General features: G+C 39.5%; 1 protein-coding gene across 1 annotated transcript in view; it reads left to right on the top strand.

Annotated features, from left to right (window-relative positions):
- The window catches only part of PDXK (pyridoxal kinase), a 46,060-nt gene extending 25,128 nt beyond the window's left edge, over nt 1-20,932 (top strand). Inside the window, exons 3-11 of the mRNA XM_084491843.1 lie at nt 2,901-3,005; nt 5,900-5,983; nt 7,823-7,869; nt 10,069-10,154; nt 10,972-11,017; nt 13,698-13,809; nt 15,171-15,307; nt 15,810-15,876; nt 16,613-20,932. Coding sequence (XP_084347969.1) covers nt 2,901-3,005; nt 5,900-5,983; nt 7,823-7,869; nt 10,069-10,154; nt 10,972-11,017; nt 13,698-13,809; nt 15,171-15,307; nt 15,810-15,876; nt 16,613-16,725 — 797 coding nt within the window. The 3' untranslated portion in view covers nt 16,726-20,932. The remainder of the gene's footprint in view (nt 1-2,900; nt 3,006-5,899; nt 5,984-7,822; nt 7,870-10,068; nt 10,155-10,971; nt 11,018-13,697; nt 13,810-15,170; nt 15,308-15,809; nt 15,877-16,612) is intronic.
- Nucleotides 20,933-21,674: the final 742 nt, after the last annotated feature.

The raw sequence follows: 21,674 nt of genomic DNA, 5'->3' as shown, positions 1-21,674 counted from the left end.
TTTTTATTAATCCAGAAAACTAATGCAGTCACCTCAAGCCAGATGCAGTGTTGCCAAGTGCAGTTTTGGAGAGCTGTGTCGTGACTGGCAGCCTTCTCTCTGCTCTCTTATCCTGGCACTGAGTAGAATTATTTAGTAGTTTTGTAACTGAAGGAAGTAGGGCCCATCGTTCATCCTTCGTGGAAGGTACAAGCCAAAATCTGACCTTAACATCCCAGATAAAAGATTAATAGATTGATCCAGCTGCTCAACCTAACCACCTGCGTAGTTTCCAAATGGGATGCAGTTGTTTTGCCAAGTACAAACTTGAAACTCATCCTAAAGTTTTCTTGGCTGTGGTTTTTGTGCTCAGGTAGCCAGATACTGTGAGACCTTGAACTTTTTTATTAAGTGCCACTGTGTTCCTACTACAGACAGGGGTTACAGCATGTGGACAGATAAACAGAATTACAATTTTCTCTTGCTGTTTGCCAAATATGCATATTTAGGGGTGCAGGCATAGGGATAACTTTTCTAGGAAGCAGATTTTCCTTAAGGTCTTTGCAATTCCGGGCCTTCAGATGTGCTCATCACAAGCCAAGCCCTCATGTCCAGCCAAGAAGGACAGCGATTCCTCATTGTCATCCTTACTTCCAGCCAATCTGATGGTTTTCCCTAAAGCCATTGGGCTTCAAGATGTTGAAGCTTGCTGCTGGCATTCCCTGCTAAGTCTCTTTGGGTTCAGGGCAATGCAGTGTATTTTTGACCTCACAGTATCTGTCTGGGTTTTTGCTGGACCTTACCCAGGCCTTTCCCCTTTCAGAGCAGTCCCTCTCCCTCTTTCTGGGACCCCAAGGTGTCCATTCTTCCATCACTGAAAGCGTTTTTAATCACAAGCAGCTGGCATTTTCTTCTGCCCCTCCACAGAAGCTGCTTTTTGGCTCTAAATTCTACCAGGAGAGTATGATCAGGGTCATGGACCCTACCAGGGTCATGGGGTTTCGCCCTTATTCATCATGTTATATGAAGATTCCCCCGGGGAAAGGGCTTAGAGTGGTTTCCACATCACTGTCAGTGTTGATTTTTGTTTCTCTCTTCTCAAACATAACTCAGCTCCCAGCGAAATCCCAGTTCCCCGCAGATCCAGTGAAGGCATTGCCTTTTTTCTTCTGTCTGAGGAGCTGGGGCTTTCCCGAGTTCTCCTGTAGGGCTCTTTTTCCTCCAGCTGTTGTGTGATTGCATTTTAGGTTGTACTGCACTTGTTACCAGATAGTGAAAAGGGACCTTCAGGTACGCCTGGAAGCCCTTGCTCGAGCTGGCTGGCCTTGATTCTGGGTGCAAACTGCTCTCCCCTCATATGCCCACTGAGTTTCCACATCTGTGGAAACAAGCTCAGCTTTGCTGATGAATTACGGGCACAGTGGAGCACACAGGATTGTGTCGTGCCCTTGCGTGGACTGGATTTTGAGCGCTAAGAGGAATTTAGATTCAGCAAAGAGGAGAGGGCAGAAAATTTCTCCCTAAAGCCATGATGTGGCAGTACAAACGGTTGCCTAAATAAGCCAAGTGCTTGAGTCATCTGCAGCCAAGGGTTCCTCGTGTACTTGGAGCTCTCTCCCTTTCTTCACAAAGACTTTTTTAAAAAACATTTGCTAAGGAGAGAATCCGCGTGGCTGATGTGAGTCAGTCCCTTCACCAGCTGGCAGAGCGTCGTGTTTTAGGGACTAGGGCTTTGTGAGACGAGGAGAGCAAAATGATCCATCTGCTCACCCTGCTGTGGGTGTGTTTGCATTTGTAAGAAGCAAAACTGAAAAATGTGTTTATCCTAGGCTCTAGGCACCTTTTGTCAGTTCCTCTAATGACACAGTTTAGAGTGATAATCAAGCCAAGAGTTTTTATCACAGAATTTTCTAACTCCAAGAGCAGGAATTAAAACGAAATACCATTGTCTACTCACATGGTGCTGTGGAAGAAGATACTAATGTAATGTTTCACTTTTTGTAATCCAACTTAATAGAAAGATGGGATTTAAAACAAAACAAAACAAAACAAACAAAAAAAAAAAAACACAAGTGAATTTATGAAGGTTGGAAGAGTTAAATCTTGGGTGCCTCATCTAACGTCTTGGGGGAAATGCCATTGCTTTATATATATGTATGCATATGTATATAAAAGGGAGTGGTGGCTGCCATCTAGATGGGCAAGCTTTGATGACAAGGTGAAAGGTGCATTTACATTTTTCAATAAATGTTTAGCATCTGACAGTGAAATGTATTTATTTATTTATTGACAATTTGGCTGCCTTGGAGCTTGGTCAATTGTTTGCTGAAGGCATTTCAGTTTCTCTCTACAACTTTGCCTTCCATCCACTTCTCAGCCAAAAATACTTGCTTATAATTCCTACAGATCCCTCAAGGACAAGAATGTATGGGTATTATTTGTCCGTTTTTTAGTGCCTTTCTGATATTTGTTTGCCTCTTCCAGCAGTCTCAGCATTAAAATCATCCTATTTTTGGAAGGCACTCTGTCAGATGAAATTGTACATTTAGAGAACTTCTCATGATGATATTCTGCTGTGGTTGCCCTATTAGATATATGCAGGTGCCAGTGAAAGCCATGTCGGGTATGAAAGTGCTGCATACCTGTGTTCAGATAGACCCCACAAGCCTGCACCTACAAGCCTGTTTTCTTCTGAGTGAAACCTGGGCTCTGCATAGTGCAGTTTATGGCCCATAATTAAATGTGGCATCCTGCTGTCATTTTTTTCCCTGTAATACAAAATAACAAAAATAGATTTTACTCTTTTACTAGAAAGTTAGAAATGCCTTCTGATGCCTATGATGTTCCTCCACATTTTTGATCTCTTTGATCCTAATTAGAAAACCTAGCCCTTGAAAAATGATCTGGCTTTTGTTTTGCAGGTTATGCACACTGGAAGGGTCAGGTGTTAAATTCAGATGAACTTCATGAACTGTATGAAGGACTTAAGCTGAACAAGGTCAACCAGTATGATTATGTACTCACAGGTATGAAGAGTTTCTTTCTTTGGAGTTCATGTGAAAAGTAAAATGAGTGTAGAGATATATAAACCATATCCCTCCTTATCCCAAACGACGCAATTACATGTTTCCTCCTTAGATTCCTCCTGTGATTTCAATTGTATATTATAGACCTAACTGCTCATGTTATTTAGTTTGAAAGTGTTCTCCAGCCAGAAGGTTGTAATTGGGTGAGTAAATCGATCCTCTGGTATAGTTTACAGACTTGTACAGGCCAGTCTTGTACAGGCTTAGTTAATGTTTTGGGAGTGACTACAGAAAAAAAGGGTGAGGAATGTCAGAGTATTTAAAATCACTCTGAAGACATGGGTTTAATCCTTTCTCCTAAATTTGCATTAATAGCACTCTGGTATAATAGAATGACTTGTATGTAGTTGTCTGCCCTTGTTTTTTCTACTTGGTCTTCATGGGATAGTGCTTTGGATACAGAGCAAAGCATAAGGAGGGGTGGATTTTGTTTTTCTCTCTGTCACATATTTTTGATTTGCTCTTGTTGCTATGTAGCTCCTTTTACCTTCTCCAAGTGAATACAGCTCTGGAGGACACAATGACTTTATACACTACTAAGGGAAAAGCATTGTAAATATAGGCAAAGAAAGCTTCTTGTAGAATGTTGTATAGAATGGGGAGATTATATCAGCAGTTTCTATTACAGACTGCTTCTCATCCAATTTCTGCCTCTTTGGTGTAGATCAATTATGGGGTTTCACCTCAGTGAGAGCTATGCGTCCGGTTTAGATTACAGGATCTAAACCGCGTCCGGTTTAGATTACAGGATTACTAGCATGTGAGCTTTTTTTTTAATGGCAGTGAACTGTCACTTCTTAAAGGTAAACAGAAATAAATTGCCAGATTTAATTAATTTCACAGTTTCCACATGTAGGAAAGCAATCTCCTTATACAAAAGGAAAACTGGAGAGTTTAACTGTATGGATTATAACCCCAAAGCAGTCATTCTGGCTTGAAGGGTATGGCATGACTGAAAGGTTATTTTCCCTTCTGTTTCAGGGAATCTTTCCAAAGTAAAGGAGACTAAATAAGAAAAGAGCTAAGGTTAAGAAATTAATTTCAGCATAAATGTGTTCTTTGTAATTGCAAACTAAAAGAACATCCTTTGTTTCCTTGAAAGATGTCACTCAGAGGACATTTCCAGGAAAAGCTCACTGTATTGTAGGAGTTTTCAGGAGATGTTACTATACAGCATTGGTAAATAATGTTTGAATATTCTTTTTGCTGAAATGTTCCTTCTTTATTTTACTTTCAACTCTTAGGAGGGCCCCCAGCTCCTTTCCTGTTAGCGTCTTAAACTGCCAAAACAGATGTAAGAGATTAAAAACAACAGAAATACATATCTTTTGAAAATGTTGAAGACAAAAAAATATTTAAATGCCTTATAAAATAGGACTTTCGGGTATAGATGTATAGATGGGTCAGTGTTTTGTTCCAGTTTGTTTAAAAAGCTTGTTCAGTGTAGCCAGTATAGACAAAGTATAGACACAGAGAAGTGTAGACAAAGAGAAGGAATGGGTGGAAATGACATTCAGTTCTTATGATTTAATAACACCCTCTCTATTTTTGTGTTGAGTTATGGCTGAAGTTGAAAATCATTCAGGGCCAAAAGACGTATTTTTCTCTTCAAACCGAAAGACATATTTTTCTCTTCACCATGTTGCACAGCCATACTTTGCTACCTCCAGTGACCTGGATATGATTAATCAAACACTTAAATTAATTTGTCAGCAGTTAGGATTTGACTGTAATTGCATGTCTAATTACTGTAGGTATCTTGGCTGAAATGGAAATGGTTACCTTTAGGGTGATTATATAAAATATCACTTCATTAACTTTTGTGACTGTCAGTTACTTGTAGGTCTTTAAGTATTTGTTTCACTTAGAGTAGAGCATTCAGGATGCCAGATAAACTCCAGTTATTTAATGCTTTTGAAATACCTCCATCAATAATGTTACTCATACTATGGCTTTATAGGTTTTTAAGCCAGTCTGCTGTGACAGGTCATTGAAAACAAAAATCTTTGCTTGTCTTTTTTCAATGATAATCAGCATTTAATGGAAATAAGACAAAGCATTTTGCCCCAGAATCTTGGAATCTTTTTCCATTTGTCCTCAACATGTAAGAAATGAACAATTTTAAGACTAAAAAGAAGTCTCCAAAATGTATTTTTAAATATATTAGTAGAATGGGCACTGCTGAAGGTTCGAAGAAGCTACCTTGCTAGATTAAATGAACTAGAGTAAATGAAAATGAGTTTGTTAATTAATGTGTTATAAATGAAATTAACATGTAAAATAAATACAATAAGTAAATGTATAAATGAAAAAAAAAAAAAGCAGATAAATGTTAAAGAAATTGATAATTAAATGAGAATGTTGTAGAGCTAACATTGTATTTAGGGCCTTGAGATGTAAATAAATAAATAAATAAACAAATGTTTAGCTTATCTCACAACTAAGCCTAAGATTAGGGATTTTATTAGTATATTGGCCATTGCTCTGAAACGTTCAAGACTAATTTTCCTTGCATTAATGTGTTGGAAAGACAGCCTCACTGTTTTGTATGTATGTTCAAACATTTTGAAGTTGTATAAGCACTTCATGTATAATGTACTTAGCAAATGGATTTCTAAAGTTGTGTTTATAGTGGAGACTGTCTTGGCTTTTCTTCCACTTATTATTCCTGAATAAAATACTAAAATGCTTTTCTTTTCATATGCATTGATCCGAATGCATATGAGAATGCATATGAGAAGTATGCAACATTTCTATGCTAAATAACTAAACAAATAAATACACCAGTAAAACATTATTGAAAATTAACTTTAAAAGTGTCTTTTTTCACAAAGGTTATACAAGGGACACATCATTTCTTGCAATGGTGGTGGATATTGTCCAGGAGTTGAAGCAACAGAATTCAAACCTAGTGTATGGTAAGGATGTGAATTGTAATTCTTTCTGCTTCATTGTTGTATATGCCCATCATTTTCATGCTTTAGGATGAAAGCATTCTGATGCTACCCAGCATTTCACAATCATTTTGTGCTCAGATCTGCTTGGGACCTGCTGAGATTCCAGTGAAGTTTCATTTCAACATTGCTTAAGTGTTGAGGGAGTTGGATTTTATCTTTCTGGTATTACGCCTTTCAGTATGTGTCTTGCATTATGCCATCCAAAGGAGAGCGTGTGTTAAGAAGTGATTGTATCAAAGGAAGTCTTGTACAAACAGCAGCAGCCAGCTGGGATTTTAATTTCGAGGCATAGGCTGGAAGTGCTGATAGCTGAAGCCTATTCTTGATTTCCAAGTCAGTCAAAAGTGGGATAGACTCCCATCCAGCCTTGCCATGTTTTCTTTTTCATCCCAGAAGAACAGTCGCAATGTGTAAGTTTAATAAGTCAAAGACGTTTTTAATTCTGGTTACTCGTGCTAAGATTACCCAGGAAAGCTCAAAGAGCAAAGATTCCCCTCTTTTCATTTCAGACTCTCTGAGTGTTTCAGGACTTTTGAGTACAATCGGCGTAGGCTTGAATTGAGCAAGAGTTTAGAGTAACATAGCAAAGTCAGTGGGGATTTACTGGGATAAAGAGCTGTGAATCAGAGTTGGTGCTTGGCATCTTCAGGTTCAATAAACCCTGTGGGCAGGAATCTAGAACGGTTCACAGGATTTACAAGGTGCAATGCTGCATAGTGTGATAGTGGACTTAGAATTAATAAAGCACAGTTCTCATCTTGAAAAATATAGCAGAGATATCACCATGAGCTTGATTTTTATAGTTTTTTAGCCCATAGTAAAGCTGTTACATTGGCAGGTTCTCCACAGTCCTGTACTAGCAAGTGAAAACTAAAAACTGTATTGGAGTATGAACAGAAAGAAATACCTAACTGTATAGAACGGGAAGGAAGTGGTCAGATAATGGGAACACAACTAAGCTTCTAAGATCCAGTATGTTTAATAAACAGATCATACTGTAAAGAAAATACTTTTAAAATGTAAAACAAATTTCTCTTGTTGCTCATAGAAACTTCCTTAAGTATCAATTGGACATTGATTTGATATGTTGGGATTTGTATTTCTTTTTTATCTTGCTGAAAGCTCTTGTAACACAGTGAACAGTATTCTTTTTGAAGTAGAAGCCAAGGTTGTTTCTGTTCTTGCTTTGAAACTGAGGGCACTTAGAATACATTGTTAATATTGCAGATGATTCAGAACCTGTTAATACTACATCAAGGATAAGTTTATGTACTTTGGCCTGGATTTTCGTCTTGTTTCATTTTAATACACGTACTTTTTATGTGTACAACACAACATTTTGCATGTATATTTTTACACTAAAGTAAAAATAGGACTATTTTCACAAATATTAGCTTCTTCCATGTTTCTTTCCCACCCTAGTAATATTACTACACCAGAGTTTTGGGCTGGGGAGTGAAGGTGAGAGCTCTGTGCATTTTCCATAACAGAAGCCTCTTCTGTCCCAGTGATCAGACCCTCTCATTGTCATTGCTTCCAGATGTAACAACATGGAAGCAGGTAGCAGAGGGTGACTACAACCCTCTGATACCTGTTTAAGATTTCTTTTACACCTGCCTTACTCTTTCAGCCACCAATTAAAAAGTTTTGGTTAAGTATGCTGCAAGAACTGTGCGAGTGTATGAGCTATCAAGGGACAATGCTGTAACATAGCTGCTACTGTTACTTAAAGCTTTTACCCCCACCAATGTCTGTTTGACTGCCCCCCATCTCTAAAGCTAGATTTGTTCTCTGTTACAGTATGTGATCCAGTGATGGGTGACAAGTGGAATGGAGAAGGCTCCATGGTTAGTACTTATTTGTTTAGATTCTTTGTATAGTGATTTTTTTCGTTATATAAATGTGTAAGTATAAATATTTATTAATTTTTAAACACAAAGACTAAGCTGCTTTACCTCAGTGTGGCTTTGGATCCCAGCATCAACTACATTTGTTCCTGTTTATCATTAGTTTATCATCTGGGGAGCATAATGGTTGTATACCCGGAGGATTTATTTTTAACTCTCTGCTGAGAGAACAGGTAGAGTATGGACCCTGTCCACAGGAAAATACTCCCCTCTTCCCCTTCATTTCTCACTGGAGTTCTCTCATTTTCTGTCAAGATAGCAGTTTTGGCAGGTAGCCTTGCTCACATTGTCAGCGATCACAGAAATTGACCTACTGCTTGAACCTAAATGAAGATGACTTATTTCCTGTGAGATCCAGCAGCTGTTAGGCATTGGGCTGTGGTAGTGACAGAAAGGTCGTGTGTGCCAGTTCCAGACTGCATACTGACAAAGAGACATTCATTTTTAATCAACACTAGCAGATAGTTGCAGTGAAAGTGCAATGTGGGAAGAGATCAGCAGTAATGATATTTTATATTTTCTTCTGCCTAAGCTAGTCATGCACTATGAATTCCTCTTTGTCCTTGTACCTTTTTACAGTTTACCTGCTCATAGAAAAAATCACGTGGCATAGCACTTAGTAATAAATTTGCCATTGCTTTTGTGGTCTTATTCTTTCATTTTATGATTATTGCAATATTTATTATCCTTAGCTTTTTCTAACAAGGCAGAGATCTAGTGGCTGCAGAGTCACCTTGCAAAGCCTTGGCTCTGGGGAGAAGTCATAAGTATGGAGCTTCCTGTGTCTTTTGGGTGGAAGACAAGATAGGTGGAAGAAGAGGAGAAAATTTAACATGCAACCCACCAGCTCATTCCTGCCATAAAAAGTAATAAAATTATTATTTAAGATGGTTTGATTTAGATGTGATCTAGTCTTGAACTTCTGTCTGAAGGCAGAGTCCCCGTAACATCATCACATCACCATAAAAACGTGAATGAGCTGAGTAGCAATATGATGTGTCTTCTAGTAGAACCTAATGGTCAACACCATGATAAGGTTTTATCTGCAACTGATATGACTGGAATGGGAGATAGTAACACATGGGAACATGGATAAATACACCCTGCCCGACACAGCTTATGAGCCTAACAGAGAAATTAAAACATTGATGAAAAGAAGGATTAATCCTGGTTTAGAAAATGGGGTGCTGATGAAGAGTATTAACCCCTATTAAACTATGAACCTTAATAAAGGTTTTGTTGTATTGAGTTACAACAGGACATGAGAAGGTGAGGTGGCAATTTAACTCAAACTCCAATCTGAACTCCAGTACATGCCAGAACAGCTGATGCTTTTCAACTTTCTTTCTAGTCTGAAGAACATACAGACTGGTAGGCTCCTGCTACATCTTGGTGTATGTCACCTGCTTAGACAGCCAATCTCCCTTTGCTAAAGGGCTGTATTTAGCTGAAGAAGATGGGATAGAAATGAACCAGGAAAGCAGAGGAGGGAGTGTTGGCCCTCATTACTTGATGAGCAGGGTCTGCAGTCAGCAATGTGATGGTTTGTACAACGCAAGCAAATGTACTTGTCATAACTACTTTATAAATTGTTACAAAGTTACCCAAGTTACAAATCTGATTCCCATTATGGAATATTAATGTACAACACACCCCAGAAATACTGCACTAAAAAGGAGGAGACAAATAATACATTACATAAATGTTACTTTTTCCTCAAGTCCCACAAGTGTGACACAATCACTGTGGGTACACACTGGTGCAGCAAAGGACCTTTTTTCCATTGGTACAACAACAAAGTAGTTTAATTTGGAGGTAAGGACACAAAAAAGAGTTCCTTGTGGTCAGACGCTTTATTTCCTCATGCTGCTCTGTCATCTTGGTAAGGGGGAACCCAAAAGCTCTTCATCTAGACACCACTTCCTTTAAATGATATCACTTTAGGCCTGCTTAGTGATGCTTCCCATCACTGTCAGTGACAAAAGAGCTGTTGGCAGCACTGTCACCAGCTGGAGGATGCACAGCCACTTTAATTCCTGCTGATACCAGTACACTGGTAGCTTTATGTTTACTGGAGAGTGTTACTCCCACATCTGATATGGCTGCTGATAACATTCGATACCATCTTTTCTTCCATAGTATGTGCCCAAGGACCTCCTCCCAGTCTACAGGGACAAAGTTGTACCTGTTGCTGATATAATTACTCCTAACCAGTTCGAGGCTGAGTAAGTACTTAATTTCCTTTTATAACAAAATAAACACAGGGATAAAAACAGGGCAGACTGATAGCTGTTCTTTCACTTGTCTCAGTACAGTGCTGTATGTATGTATAAGTTGTGTTTTGTTTTTAGCTGTTGTTTTAAAGTAGTGCTCTTCAGCAAACCTCCTGTTGTTCAATACTGAAAGCAGAAAAAAAAAAGGGGGAGTTACTTGAGGAACAGAATTATCATGTTTTTTTTCTAGTCTCTCATTTTCAGGAGTATTTCTTACTGTCTCTAGAGACCTGTATCTAGGGCAGGTTGAAAAAATACCTCATTTCCTTCTCCCATTCTTACCCATTCGTGAAAAAGTTCATGTTGTATGTCAGAATGTCAAATCTGAAATAATTTGACTCAAAAGCCCCAACATTATATTTAGAAATCCCACCATGGCAATATCTCCTAGGAGTTGAAATCTGCATGCCTCATGCTGACCCTGTCTACATAGGTGTGACTCTTTTTAGTCAGGAGATAATCTGTTATGATGTGTTACAGGCTCTCCCCATAAAGGGAGGGAGCAACTACATGGGAGATGGAGAGAAGACACTTGAGAGGCAACTTTTAGGGTATAGGAAATGGGTTAGGACTGATACAAGCCTGCCTCAGAAGCACTGTGTGTCTGTGCACATAACTTTTAAAAGTGGTCTGGTACAGCAGAATCTGTAACCACCAGATTGTTTAAGCCTCTATTGTGCAGTCCAAGCTTTCATCCTTTCAAAGAGTAAACAAAGCTGCTGTTGCCTGGAGTACATGTGCTCTTTCAAGATTTGTGTTTCATTTTCAGGTTACTTACTGGCAGGAAGATTCACACAGAAAAAGACGCTTTAGAGGTAAGTAGGTAAGGGATAGATTGTGTACGATCTCATTCTGTAATTCTACCTGCAATGTTTATCATTTGTCTTTAACCTTGAAATTGCTTTAGCCTCTGTCCTTGCTATCCATCTGTCATTAAAGCTTGTGCGCTCAGTGTGCAAACTTTGCGTTCTTGTGTCAGACTTCTGAAGAAACTTCCTGAAAGAACTACAAAGAAAGGCACTGCAGAGGTAACGAGCAGCTCTCTGAGTTTGTTTTCCTGCAGTGATAAGGCAAGCAGCAGCACACCTGACAAATAACTGCACTGTCAGCAGTGTGGAAATTCAGTGGTTGGGGTGAAAAACCCCAAGTGACCCAGGGCATTAGAAACCTGCAGAAGTCGCTCCCTCTGCTGTCCACATCCTAGTCATGCAGCAGCAGTGCTGAGTGTTTCAGCTATTTCTTACTCCCATCGAGACAGTTTGCAAGGAAAAGCGCTTACTAGGAAACTTAGATGGATTGGCTGAATACACTCTGAATCTCTTCCTGACAGTGTTTGCTGGTGTTTTGTTTCTTTTTCTTAAACTGACTCAAAGGCCATGAGACCTGGGTTGCGAAAGCAGTGCATAGATGAGAAACTGGATTGGGAGTGATGGCCTTCAGGTCCTTCCTGGTGAAAGGTGGACACATCCAGAGTGCTGACAGCTGCCGTCATCATCCTACCAGGATGACAGATGGTCTGCAAGTTTACTGCATGGAGGTGTAAAGATTCATCCTTTTATGCAAACTGAAGAACTGTAAAAAGCTGCAGGGCTTGGTGATGAAGGACAAAATAGAAATATGATTTTATTGGTTTCTTAAAAAGAATTGAGCTCTTTGTTTTGCTGACTAGCCAAGTGCTTTCATAAAGGACTGATGTTATTTCTTCCAGCTTGATTTTGAACTTCAAAGAATACAAAATCTTTAAACAAACAGCAGCTGCAGTGGCACCCTGGAGAGTAGCTGGGCTCTGTCAGCCCTGGTGTTTATTGTTTTTTTTCCCCTCCAGCAATATCATGCAATGTCAGTAGATTACCAACTCTTCACAGCAGAAAACAGTTCCAAAGATCTGAGCTCTTCTAATTTCTCATTTCCACCCCAGTTTTACATTACTCCACTGTGCTGAGAGAGGGGGATAAACTGTAGTTCATACTAACAACTGCTACCTGTAACTGGGTTCTTCTATTCTTGTCCTTGCCAGTGGGACTACAGTCTGGAAAACAACACTGTTACCTGAGCACCTCTTAGTTTTAGGTTTGCAAATTACAGCTGCTTGAGTTGGATGTTATAAACCATTTTACATGTTAGTAATCTGCCAGTCTCTCCAACTCTTGTGTGCTAGCTCTTCATTATGATGTTTTTTTTCTTAAAAATCCTCTGTAAGGAGATGGAATTGTACTTAGGAATGGAAACATTTTAAAACAGTTGCTTGCAGGATATTCTATCTTAATATGTCTGTCTCTTCAGCTGCATATCATATGTAGGTCTATCCTTCCAGGTAATAATCCATGCTGGAATTTGTCCCTTTTGGAGGTGGTAGGGCTTCTGCCATATATTTCCATGGTGATAAGCTTTCATTGATTTCTTCTGCAAAACTAGTGATGACAATAAAGTCTTCTAACATCTAGCTAAATATGACCTACTTTTGGTGTAGAAGGGGCTGAGTCCTACAACTAGAAATACCATGAGTAGGTCTTGGTGAACTGTGGATGAGAAGTGAAACTGAGTTTAATGTTACTTCACATTATGATTATGTCAGCATATGCTGGTGGACTTGCTGCTTCTTTAAGACCCAACCAACGTCTGTGCAAAGAGATCTGACAGCTGAAGAAACTTAGAGGCTTAGACAAGAAAAAAAAGTAATAGAGAATTAAAAAACAGCAGATACAAGTCCTTATCATTCAGCTGTTCATGAGTCATAGCAAGCCTGAGAGGATTTTTAGTTAAACTCTTCCGGGAGAATTAATATTTTATCAGTGTTTTATGCTAAACTCATTACTGAAGGCATTCTTTCTTCCGTGAAATCAAAATTCACTTTTGTAGCAACCAATTGTGATGTCAGAAGTAAGACATTGATGGCTTTAAGTGATGAACACATGGGGAGGAAATACATCTGCAAAGATACATGATGGTGTACACTTTGGGTTTGAAACAACAAGAAGCAAAGATGAAGACAGACACACTTGTGCCTTTGATTTAGCTCTTTAACTCTTTGTTTTTAGTAACTGTTAAATTCTTAGCTAAAAAAAATAAATCATGGCTTGGATTTATTGTCTTTCTAGTAAGCGTTTAAAGATGCCAGCTTGAGTGCATGTATCTGTATATTTGTTCTCTTCTTTTGATGCTACTTTTGATACATGAAAACGTGATGCAGACAAAAATTTTGGTCAGATCTGAAACAGTGTGTTCTTTTCAGAGGAGCATCCAAAGATAATACAAACAGATTCCTGGATATTTTAACAAGTGTGTGCATTTAAATATGACTGTTTTGATTCCTCTATTTCAAACTACCCCCCCCTAAGTGAGTTCAAGTGAGTTCTCTGAGTAGAAACTGTTCTTTCTCTTTACAAAAGATACCAAATAAGGTGATTGAGAAAAATCCTTAAGTACTCTGAATGATGCAAAGTTTAATCAACACACACTGCAGTCACTGATTCCTTCCTTTTTGCACATGGGAAGGTAATGGATATGCTCCATGCCATGGGACCAGAGACTGTGGTGATCACAAGCTCAGATCTGCAGGCACCTCTAGGAAATGACTACCTTATTGCCCTGGGAAGCCACAGAAAAAGTAAGTTGCAAACTGCTTCATTAAAATATACTTTTTTAAAACAAACAAACAAACAAACAAAAAACGAGTTCTCTGCTTTACAAAGTAGTTTCATTAGATCCATTTGCAGTGCATGGAAGGAGCTTACTTCCCTAAGTGAACTTCTTCTACAGTAAGCAGTAAGAACAGGGCTTCACCGTGAGGGAAGACAGGCTGGGAGCTGAGGGTAACCATAGCATATCTGAATAAGGTGAGAAGAACGGGGTGGTGATGGCAAGACAGGTCCCATTGACAGTCCAGTGATTGTTGAAGAGAGATGAGACAGGTCAGGTAAGAGGTCTGTGAAATCTAATCAGTAAGTCAGGACAGCAGGGCTGGATGCAGGTACACCTACAGCCTAGCTCAGGCAAGGATGTTTGTGCCTGTGCCTGAGCTGCTGTGCAGCTCCCTGCACCAGTGGCAGAGGGCGCATGGGTGTCTGTCCTAGGTGAGATTAATCAGGGCTGCTAAAGCCCCTAATAGAGTTCCTGACAAGTACTAGTTGTATAAAACAGACCTTGTAGATGGTTTAGTGGCTTTTATGAAAAATTACACTGTCCTGTTAATAGGTTATTCTGCCCTGATGGATTGTTGATTGATTGGTTGTAAAATGGCCTTCTGCTTCTCCTTTCTGTCCTCTTCTGTATCATCATGAAGATGCACGGTGTGTTTGGACTCTCACAGGATTTTTTTACACGCAAAGGACATAGTTATCTGGAATAATCTTGTTTTCTCTTTATCTTTGTGTTCTCAATCTGGGCATAACCTTCTGGACTGCTGAGACCAAAAGAAAAAAAAGTCATCCAAACTCCACAAAGAACCAATTGGTATTTTTTAGTACTTGGTACATGCTGGGGCTGGAGTAAGCCTGATCACTCCAGTGGTGATTGAGTATAGCAAGTGGATCAGATACTCTCTGCTGCTGTGTACAGCTGCTCTCGTGACTCCATAAAACTCAGAGGTTCTCTCTAGATTCTGGTTGGGTATGTCCCACATAGGATTCAGCAGTCTCCATAAATATGTGGTTTCCTAAGCAAGCTGCTGCTGCGGTCTAAATGAATAATTTTAGGGCTCTTACTCTTTCGTGAAAGTGAAAGTGTCAGCTATCTGTTCCCACTTAAGTGAAATATGTACAATATATAAGTTGTAAATGCTGTCCCAACTCAGCAAAATTTTGGAAGGTTGCACGTTTAAACAGAATTGGTACAAGTTTACTATGCTCCTTAGCATCTTCACGTTCCAAATAACACAGGAATTCAAATCTGATTATCATTTTAAAATCATGGTAAATGCTGTCGTATTAGTTGCTGAGTCTGTTACCTAACTGTCTGTCTGTATTGTAGCTAATGCAGATGGTACCAAGATGACACAAAGAATTCGAGTGGAATCTCCTAAAGTGGACGCTGTCTTTGTTGGAACAGGAGACTTGTTTGCTGCTATGCTTTTGGCCTGGACACATAAGCATCCAAACAATCTGAAGGTATGGGAGAGTTTTTCATCTGCCTGCAAGTTTAGGCTGCCTCTTGTTATTATTTGTAATCTATTACATTATTTAAAACAATCGGAATTTCTCTTTTCCTACAAGATTTTAGCTTGTACAACTTCGGATGATCACATTTCAGTTATGTAATTTTGCTAAATAAGATGTTCAGAGAGAGAGAGAGAGACAGAGACTGCATTGCATGTACATTAATAAATATATTTTAATCCTCACTTAATAAGCACTGAAAACCATTTACTCTATCCCAATTCCTTCCCTTATGCACACTGAGTCCTTGATATGGGTGTATGATTTCTAATACCTGTTTTGGGAGAATTAAGAGACTCTGAAACGTCTTGTCCAAACTCTACTTTACATAGTTGTTACCCTGTTTGTGTCTTGCCAGTTGTGTTTGCCTGAATATTATTATTTGAAAAGCACTGCTATTAAACTGGGCAGCTGAAATTTTACTACAACCTGGATATATTATGTTAATGTGCAGGTAGCATGCGAAAAGACTGTGTCAGCCATGCAACATGTTCTGCAAAGGACCATTAAGAGTGCAAAAGGTAATTTATTCAAACCTTGATCCTGTGTTCTCTTTGGATTTGCATCAGAAGAAACATTTACAGAGCTTTCTGAGTTTCCTGACTCAGAAAGGTATCCTTCAATGTGGAGGCACTCAGAGGATTTAGAGAATCTACAGGAGAGCTAGGTAGTCTTACTAGTACACGTTCTGTGTCCTCCAACCCTGTTTGTGACAACACCAGACTGAAGATGTCACTGTTCAGCTTAACACTGGGACTGCAGTTACGCTGACTGCTTAGCTGCTTTGCAAAGCAGTGGTGGAACAGCTTGAGGAAACACTGGATTTCACGTGCAAAAGAGATCCTGTTTTAAGTATAGCTCACTCACATTCCCTTTTAACGCATGTGCTTAACATGGAGAAGGGATTATCTACTAGTAATAGTCTGTTGGCTGTACTGGCCATGCAAAGAATGATTTTTTTCAAATTCTCTCACCTTTGAGTTCCCATGTTTGTCAGCTTCTAAGGAGATCCAGACGGGAATTGAGGGTTCCCAAAGCATGTCTTTGTCTCTTTGTAATTGACAGCAGAGCTGTGTTCCTCTCCTCGAGAGAGGTGCTGCAGAGCAGGGGTGCTGATCTTCTACTTTGGAAGTCTTTTGCAGGGATAGTAAGGGGGCCTGGGGGTGGGGTAGAAAAAATATAATGGGGTATCAGACAATGCAACTTGTTTATTTTTGTACTGCTGTTTATACTGACATTCTGATGTCATCTTTTTAGCACAAGCTGGAGAAGGAAACAAACCAAACTCAGCCCATCTGGAACTGAGAATGGTCCAAAGCAAAAAGGACATAGAAAACCCAGAGATCATAGTGAAAGCTACCGTGTTATAAAGGCTGTATGTCTCCAATAACGCACAATGTATCGATGTCCTCATCTCTTTCCTGTAAATTGTAATATTTGCCTTAGATCTGTGACAGAAACCTGACTTCCATGAAATAGCGCCCAGCATAGGCAGATATCCACTCTCAAACATATGTGCTGGCCTTGCTCAGTTTTAAAAACAAAACAGAGTTAGTATGCATTGACGCATATTACCAGGTATCAAAATGGCTGTCAAATTCACCTAGCCTGTGTAATTACCCAGGGCAAGAGAGTACAATGTTCCTGCCTTGCCAAAGACTTCAGATGTGAATTTGCTAATGGAATGCTTGACTAACTGGAGAATATATTTCAAGACAGCATTTAGTGCCAATGGAGCTGGCTACAATGCTCCCTTTTCCTGGAGAGATCTGGTTACCTACTCTGGTGTTCAGTATCTCAGCTGCTACGAAACTAAGCAGGGTTAAAACTACACGCAAATTTCTGCTTGTGTGTAGGAGTACTTTGGAGATGTTTGGCATTTAAGTACTCTGAAGTGACCTTGAGGTGTCATTCATGTTACTGGTAACTGCTCCTGTTTCTTGTCTTACGAACAGTTGCACGGTTTCAGTTTTTGCAGGTACTGGCTGCTAATTTCTAATGTCCACAGGTGCCCCCCTGATAATCTTCCAAAAACATAATCATTAATAAAAGAGTATCTTTTTTTTCAGTAGCACTGATTAGAAGTTTGTAGTTCTACCTCCAAGGCCAGGCTTGATGCTTTGTTTGTTTTTTTAACTAAGGACAATTGTTCTTTAAGAACAAAAGAGAAAGCAGCTCCTACTCTGAAAGATGACTACCCTGGTTTGTTCTTCATGGGTGGGTGTATTTACAAACCGTGTAGGGCACTTCCACTTAGCAATAGCGAGCACTATAGGCAGGCTTATCAATGAAGCAACGTGGTAACAGTAATAGGTATGGCTTAGTAAGTGGCATATTCAGGGAAGCATAAAATATTTTTTCCCAAATTCAGAGAAACGCACAAAATTTGTTCATAATGTAATTCTCTGCAACCTTCTTTGATGAGAGATCACAAAAATGTTATTGTTTGTCTCCCAAATATTTCTTTTTTCATTTCAAAATTCTGCTTCATTAGCCTTCAGAATGGGATTCTTACTAATTTCAGCATCTTGTATGTCTCGGCCAGATCTTACGCCAGTAGGGCAGGTGCACTGACAAATACTGACCACTTGTATTTCCTGTTGATTTCTGTATGGGGCTGAAGTTTCAGCTTCTCCAAAGAGGAACTCTACTGTGTTGTTTTATCAGAATTCTGCTGATGAGTTTTATTTGTCTTAGATGGCATAGACAGATATTGCATAGACAGAAACTGCATTTTGGCTTGCACAGCTACATGAAGCAAATTTTCCTTAGAGAAAAGGGCAGCTCTGACTTTTTCTTGATGACCTGAGGAGGCTCAGGAAACTCACTCTTGGGTCTCTCCTGGATACCTTGCCTGCCTCTTCCTCTTTATACCAGCCTAATGGGTAGTGTCACTTATAGAGGGGGAGTCCCCAGTAGATCTGGTCTGAAGATTGTTTTTGACACTGCAGACTTCACTAATCCCACCATTTTGTGGAATTTTTGCCATTATAACAAAGGTAATTGGCTTCACCTAGTAGAAGAGTGATTTATCCTTAAAGTTGTTTTTAGCTCAGCAGATTTTTTAAGAGAGTAAGATTTCATAATCAATGCACTTCTGAAATCCCTTGTTTTCGGTATCTTTGAAAAAATGAAATTTAAGAGATGAACACATTTTGCAGCAATATAAGAGGCAAAGGTCAAGCGTTAACTCTAAACAGCTAACACATTTATTTCCTCTCATGAGTTTGAAGTTAAAAATGAAAAAAAAAGACTTGAGAATTTTAAGGAAAAAGAAGAAGACCTACAAAACATGACTCTACTGCCACAGCTTAGAGTGACCACTGCCATGAAATAACCTCCTAGCAATAATAATTTTGGTGATGTGAACAGTCACTAAAATTAGCAGTCAGTAACAGAGATGAGTTCATGGCAGATACCCACCATGTGAAAAGACGTGAACTGTCAGTGTGTATACATCTGATGGGAAAGAGTAAAGAAGAGGGAGCCAGACTCTTCTCAGTGATGCCTGATGGGAAGATGAGAGGCAATGGGCACAAGCTGAAATACAGGAAATTTCGTTTAAACATTTAAAAATAAATCATTGTGAGGGTGAGAGCACACTGGAACAGGTTTTCCAGAGAGGCTGTGGAGTCACCATCCTCGGAGATACTAAAATATCAAGATTCTTGAGTTCTTCACATCAGAGGATCAACAGGAGAAAGAAGATAAAAATTGGCCTTTTAAATTATTTTTTTTAGCAGCATTAACTATGCACTGTCAAAATTTGCTGTCAAAGAAATCTTACCTGCTGTAAATCTGTACTACAAAAAAGCCCTTTTAGTAAGTGTGAGACAGCACAATTGTTTCTGACACTGGAAAAAAACATGCTTTCACAAGGGAATTGCGAGAAAGACAGGGCTGTTTTTCTCTGAAGTAAAAAGCTTGAAATTTAGGAAACACAAAGTTACCTTACAAAGAAGGTTTTCTCTGTTAACCATAATCAGCCTTGATCTTGCCATAAAAGAACAAGTGGGGTGTTTGCTGGAGCAGCTTATACGTGTCAGGTGTGATCTCTCACTACATCTTCAAAGAAAGAAGGATCACTCCAGTAGTTCGCACCTTTCTGTGACATAGCCATACTGTACAAAGGATAGATAAAGCAAGGGGAGCTTCAGAAAAAAAGATAACAATACTCACGTGCTCAATTTGCAAAAGTTCCTGTTTTGCACTAGCTGGATGCTGTAGCAGTTGGCTGCTTGCTGCTTCTGCTTAAGTCCCCGGGAGTTGTTCATGTGGCATCTGTTTTAAACTCCCACTGACCTGATCTAAATTAGGTCAGGTTTATGTATTCAGTGAAGAATTGTGCTTAACATCCCTTGCCTGGAACAAGCATCAAAAACTATCTGTAAATATATTCTGTAGCTGACATTTTGTAGTCACAACAGGCTTTTTTAAATGTCAGGGTATATATATGTAATACTGAGATGCGTTTTTATTGGTTCAGAGTTACACAGCACTTTTTCATAATGCTTGCAGAACAAAATTCAAAGGCTCAGAACAGTCACGTCCAACCTTCATTCCCACCTCTCCTCCTGCAGGTAATACCTGTAGAGTACGAACACCTACTGCCCGGTGCAGCTATGAAGTGTGTCAGTATCAGACAGCTGCCCACTACTTGTATAAGGCCTTGGAGGAGACTTGTCAGGGTTGTCTGATCCACTTGCAGATCCTTAGGTGAAGAAAAATGGTTAGTCTAAACGAGTTTAGGTCCCCACTAATTACAGAAGAAAGCACTTTAGCACAGAGAGTGGAGTCAATAACTTTTGAAGAAGCTTCCATGGCTGTCCTAAGAGCACAGAGAGTGTTTGTAACCCACTAGTCCAAGGCCCCTCACTCAGCCTGGAGACTGGCGTGGTTGGGGAATGCCAACTGCACTGCTGCCTGTACTCCCAGGTGTACACGTGGAGGAGACGTGTACACGTCAAGCTAGCTGTCAGGTACACATCTGACACTGAAGTGTGTGTCCTCCTGGGAGTGGTGAATGGCTTCTGTTTGCACCCAGTTGCCTTCCCCACTGTTCTCTCTCTCCACTTGCTGTGATTTGTGTTGGATCCTTTTTTCTGGGGCGAACTGCTCTGTGTATGTGGCCAGCCATTTTGATTACTGCGAGTGCACTCCTTTGTGGAGCCATTGTGCAGGAAAGACCAAAACTTGTTTACAAATAATCTACTCTATTCTGGGCCTGGATATAATCTCTACATGATTAAAATTCCCTTTTACCTCTTTGGGAGACACATGCTATTCACACTGGGTATAAACATTTTAGACATCTGCAGTATGAAATTGTTAACTTTAATGTTTGTTTGCTGATTTATATTGAAAAATCTATAATCAATGTGCTCTACAAAAGAATCAGAGGACCAAGGTTTCCAGCTACTCATACTGCCTTTTGGAGTATCTTACTGTATCTTGTTTGGATGGTGTTAATTTGTTGTCTGAGACTGTTATGGTGATTGTATTGATATATTTTATTTTAAACTATGTGGCAAAGAAGATTGTAATAAAAGCATCTACATTTAATATACTGTGCACACACAGATTGTTAGGTCCTATTTTTGAATATGTTAATCATTTCAGAATTAAACAAATCAAGAACAGTTTGATAGTCTTGCTGAGTAAGTGGATGTAATTAAAGGTTCAGTTAGCTACACCCTAGTGCAGAGAATGGATATTTAATGAAAGAAGGTATGTTTGTGCTCTGTGTTCATCTTCTTGTAAGGAAGTAGGTCTGTAGAAGAGAATAACATCCTTGTCTTTTTAGATTTTAAGAGGCTTAACGTGAAAACAACTGCTGACAGTCTGGACCACTGCTCCTGTATGCCTTTTACTTGCCTGTGCAGGACCTCTCTGTGATGTGCTCTTTATTCCTGCAAAGAAAGCGAGAAGAGGGGCGTGAAATAAGGATCACAGTTTGTTCCCAGGTCCGTTTCTTGTGCAAAGTTCAGCTGCACACCCCTTCACACAGGGTAATTTTTATCTGAGCATACAGGAGTATACAGCAGGAAATGACTGTTTCTGCATGTCAGAACAAGTGCTTCCGTCAGTGCTCTACACTGTACGTGCTGTGGCAGTTTGTGAGTGGAGGAGAGTTTAATGAGAGCACTGGTTACTGGAGAAGATGCCACATCAGATGTCTATGCCCCTGGAGAAGTTAGTCTTGTACTAAAGAAAACCACTTCTCCTGACTCATGGTCCTTGTCCGTTCAAATAATGCCTTTAGAAGCTGGGAGAGAAATGTTACAGATATTGGTCACTTTGAAACCAAAGTATCTCTTCG

This window comes from Aythya ferina, assembly GCF_964211825.1.
Source record: "Aythya ferina genome assembly, chromosome: 1".
Lineage (NCBI taxonomy): Eukaryota > Metazoa > Chordata > Aves > Anseriformes > Anatidae > Aythya > Aythya ferina.
The sequence above is the reverse complement of the archived record's forward strand: the minus strand, read 5'-3'. Positions and strand labels throughout refer to the sequence as shown.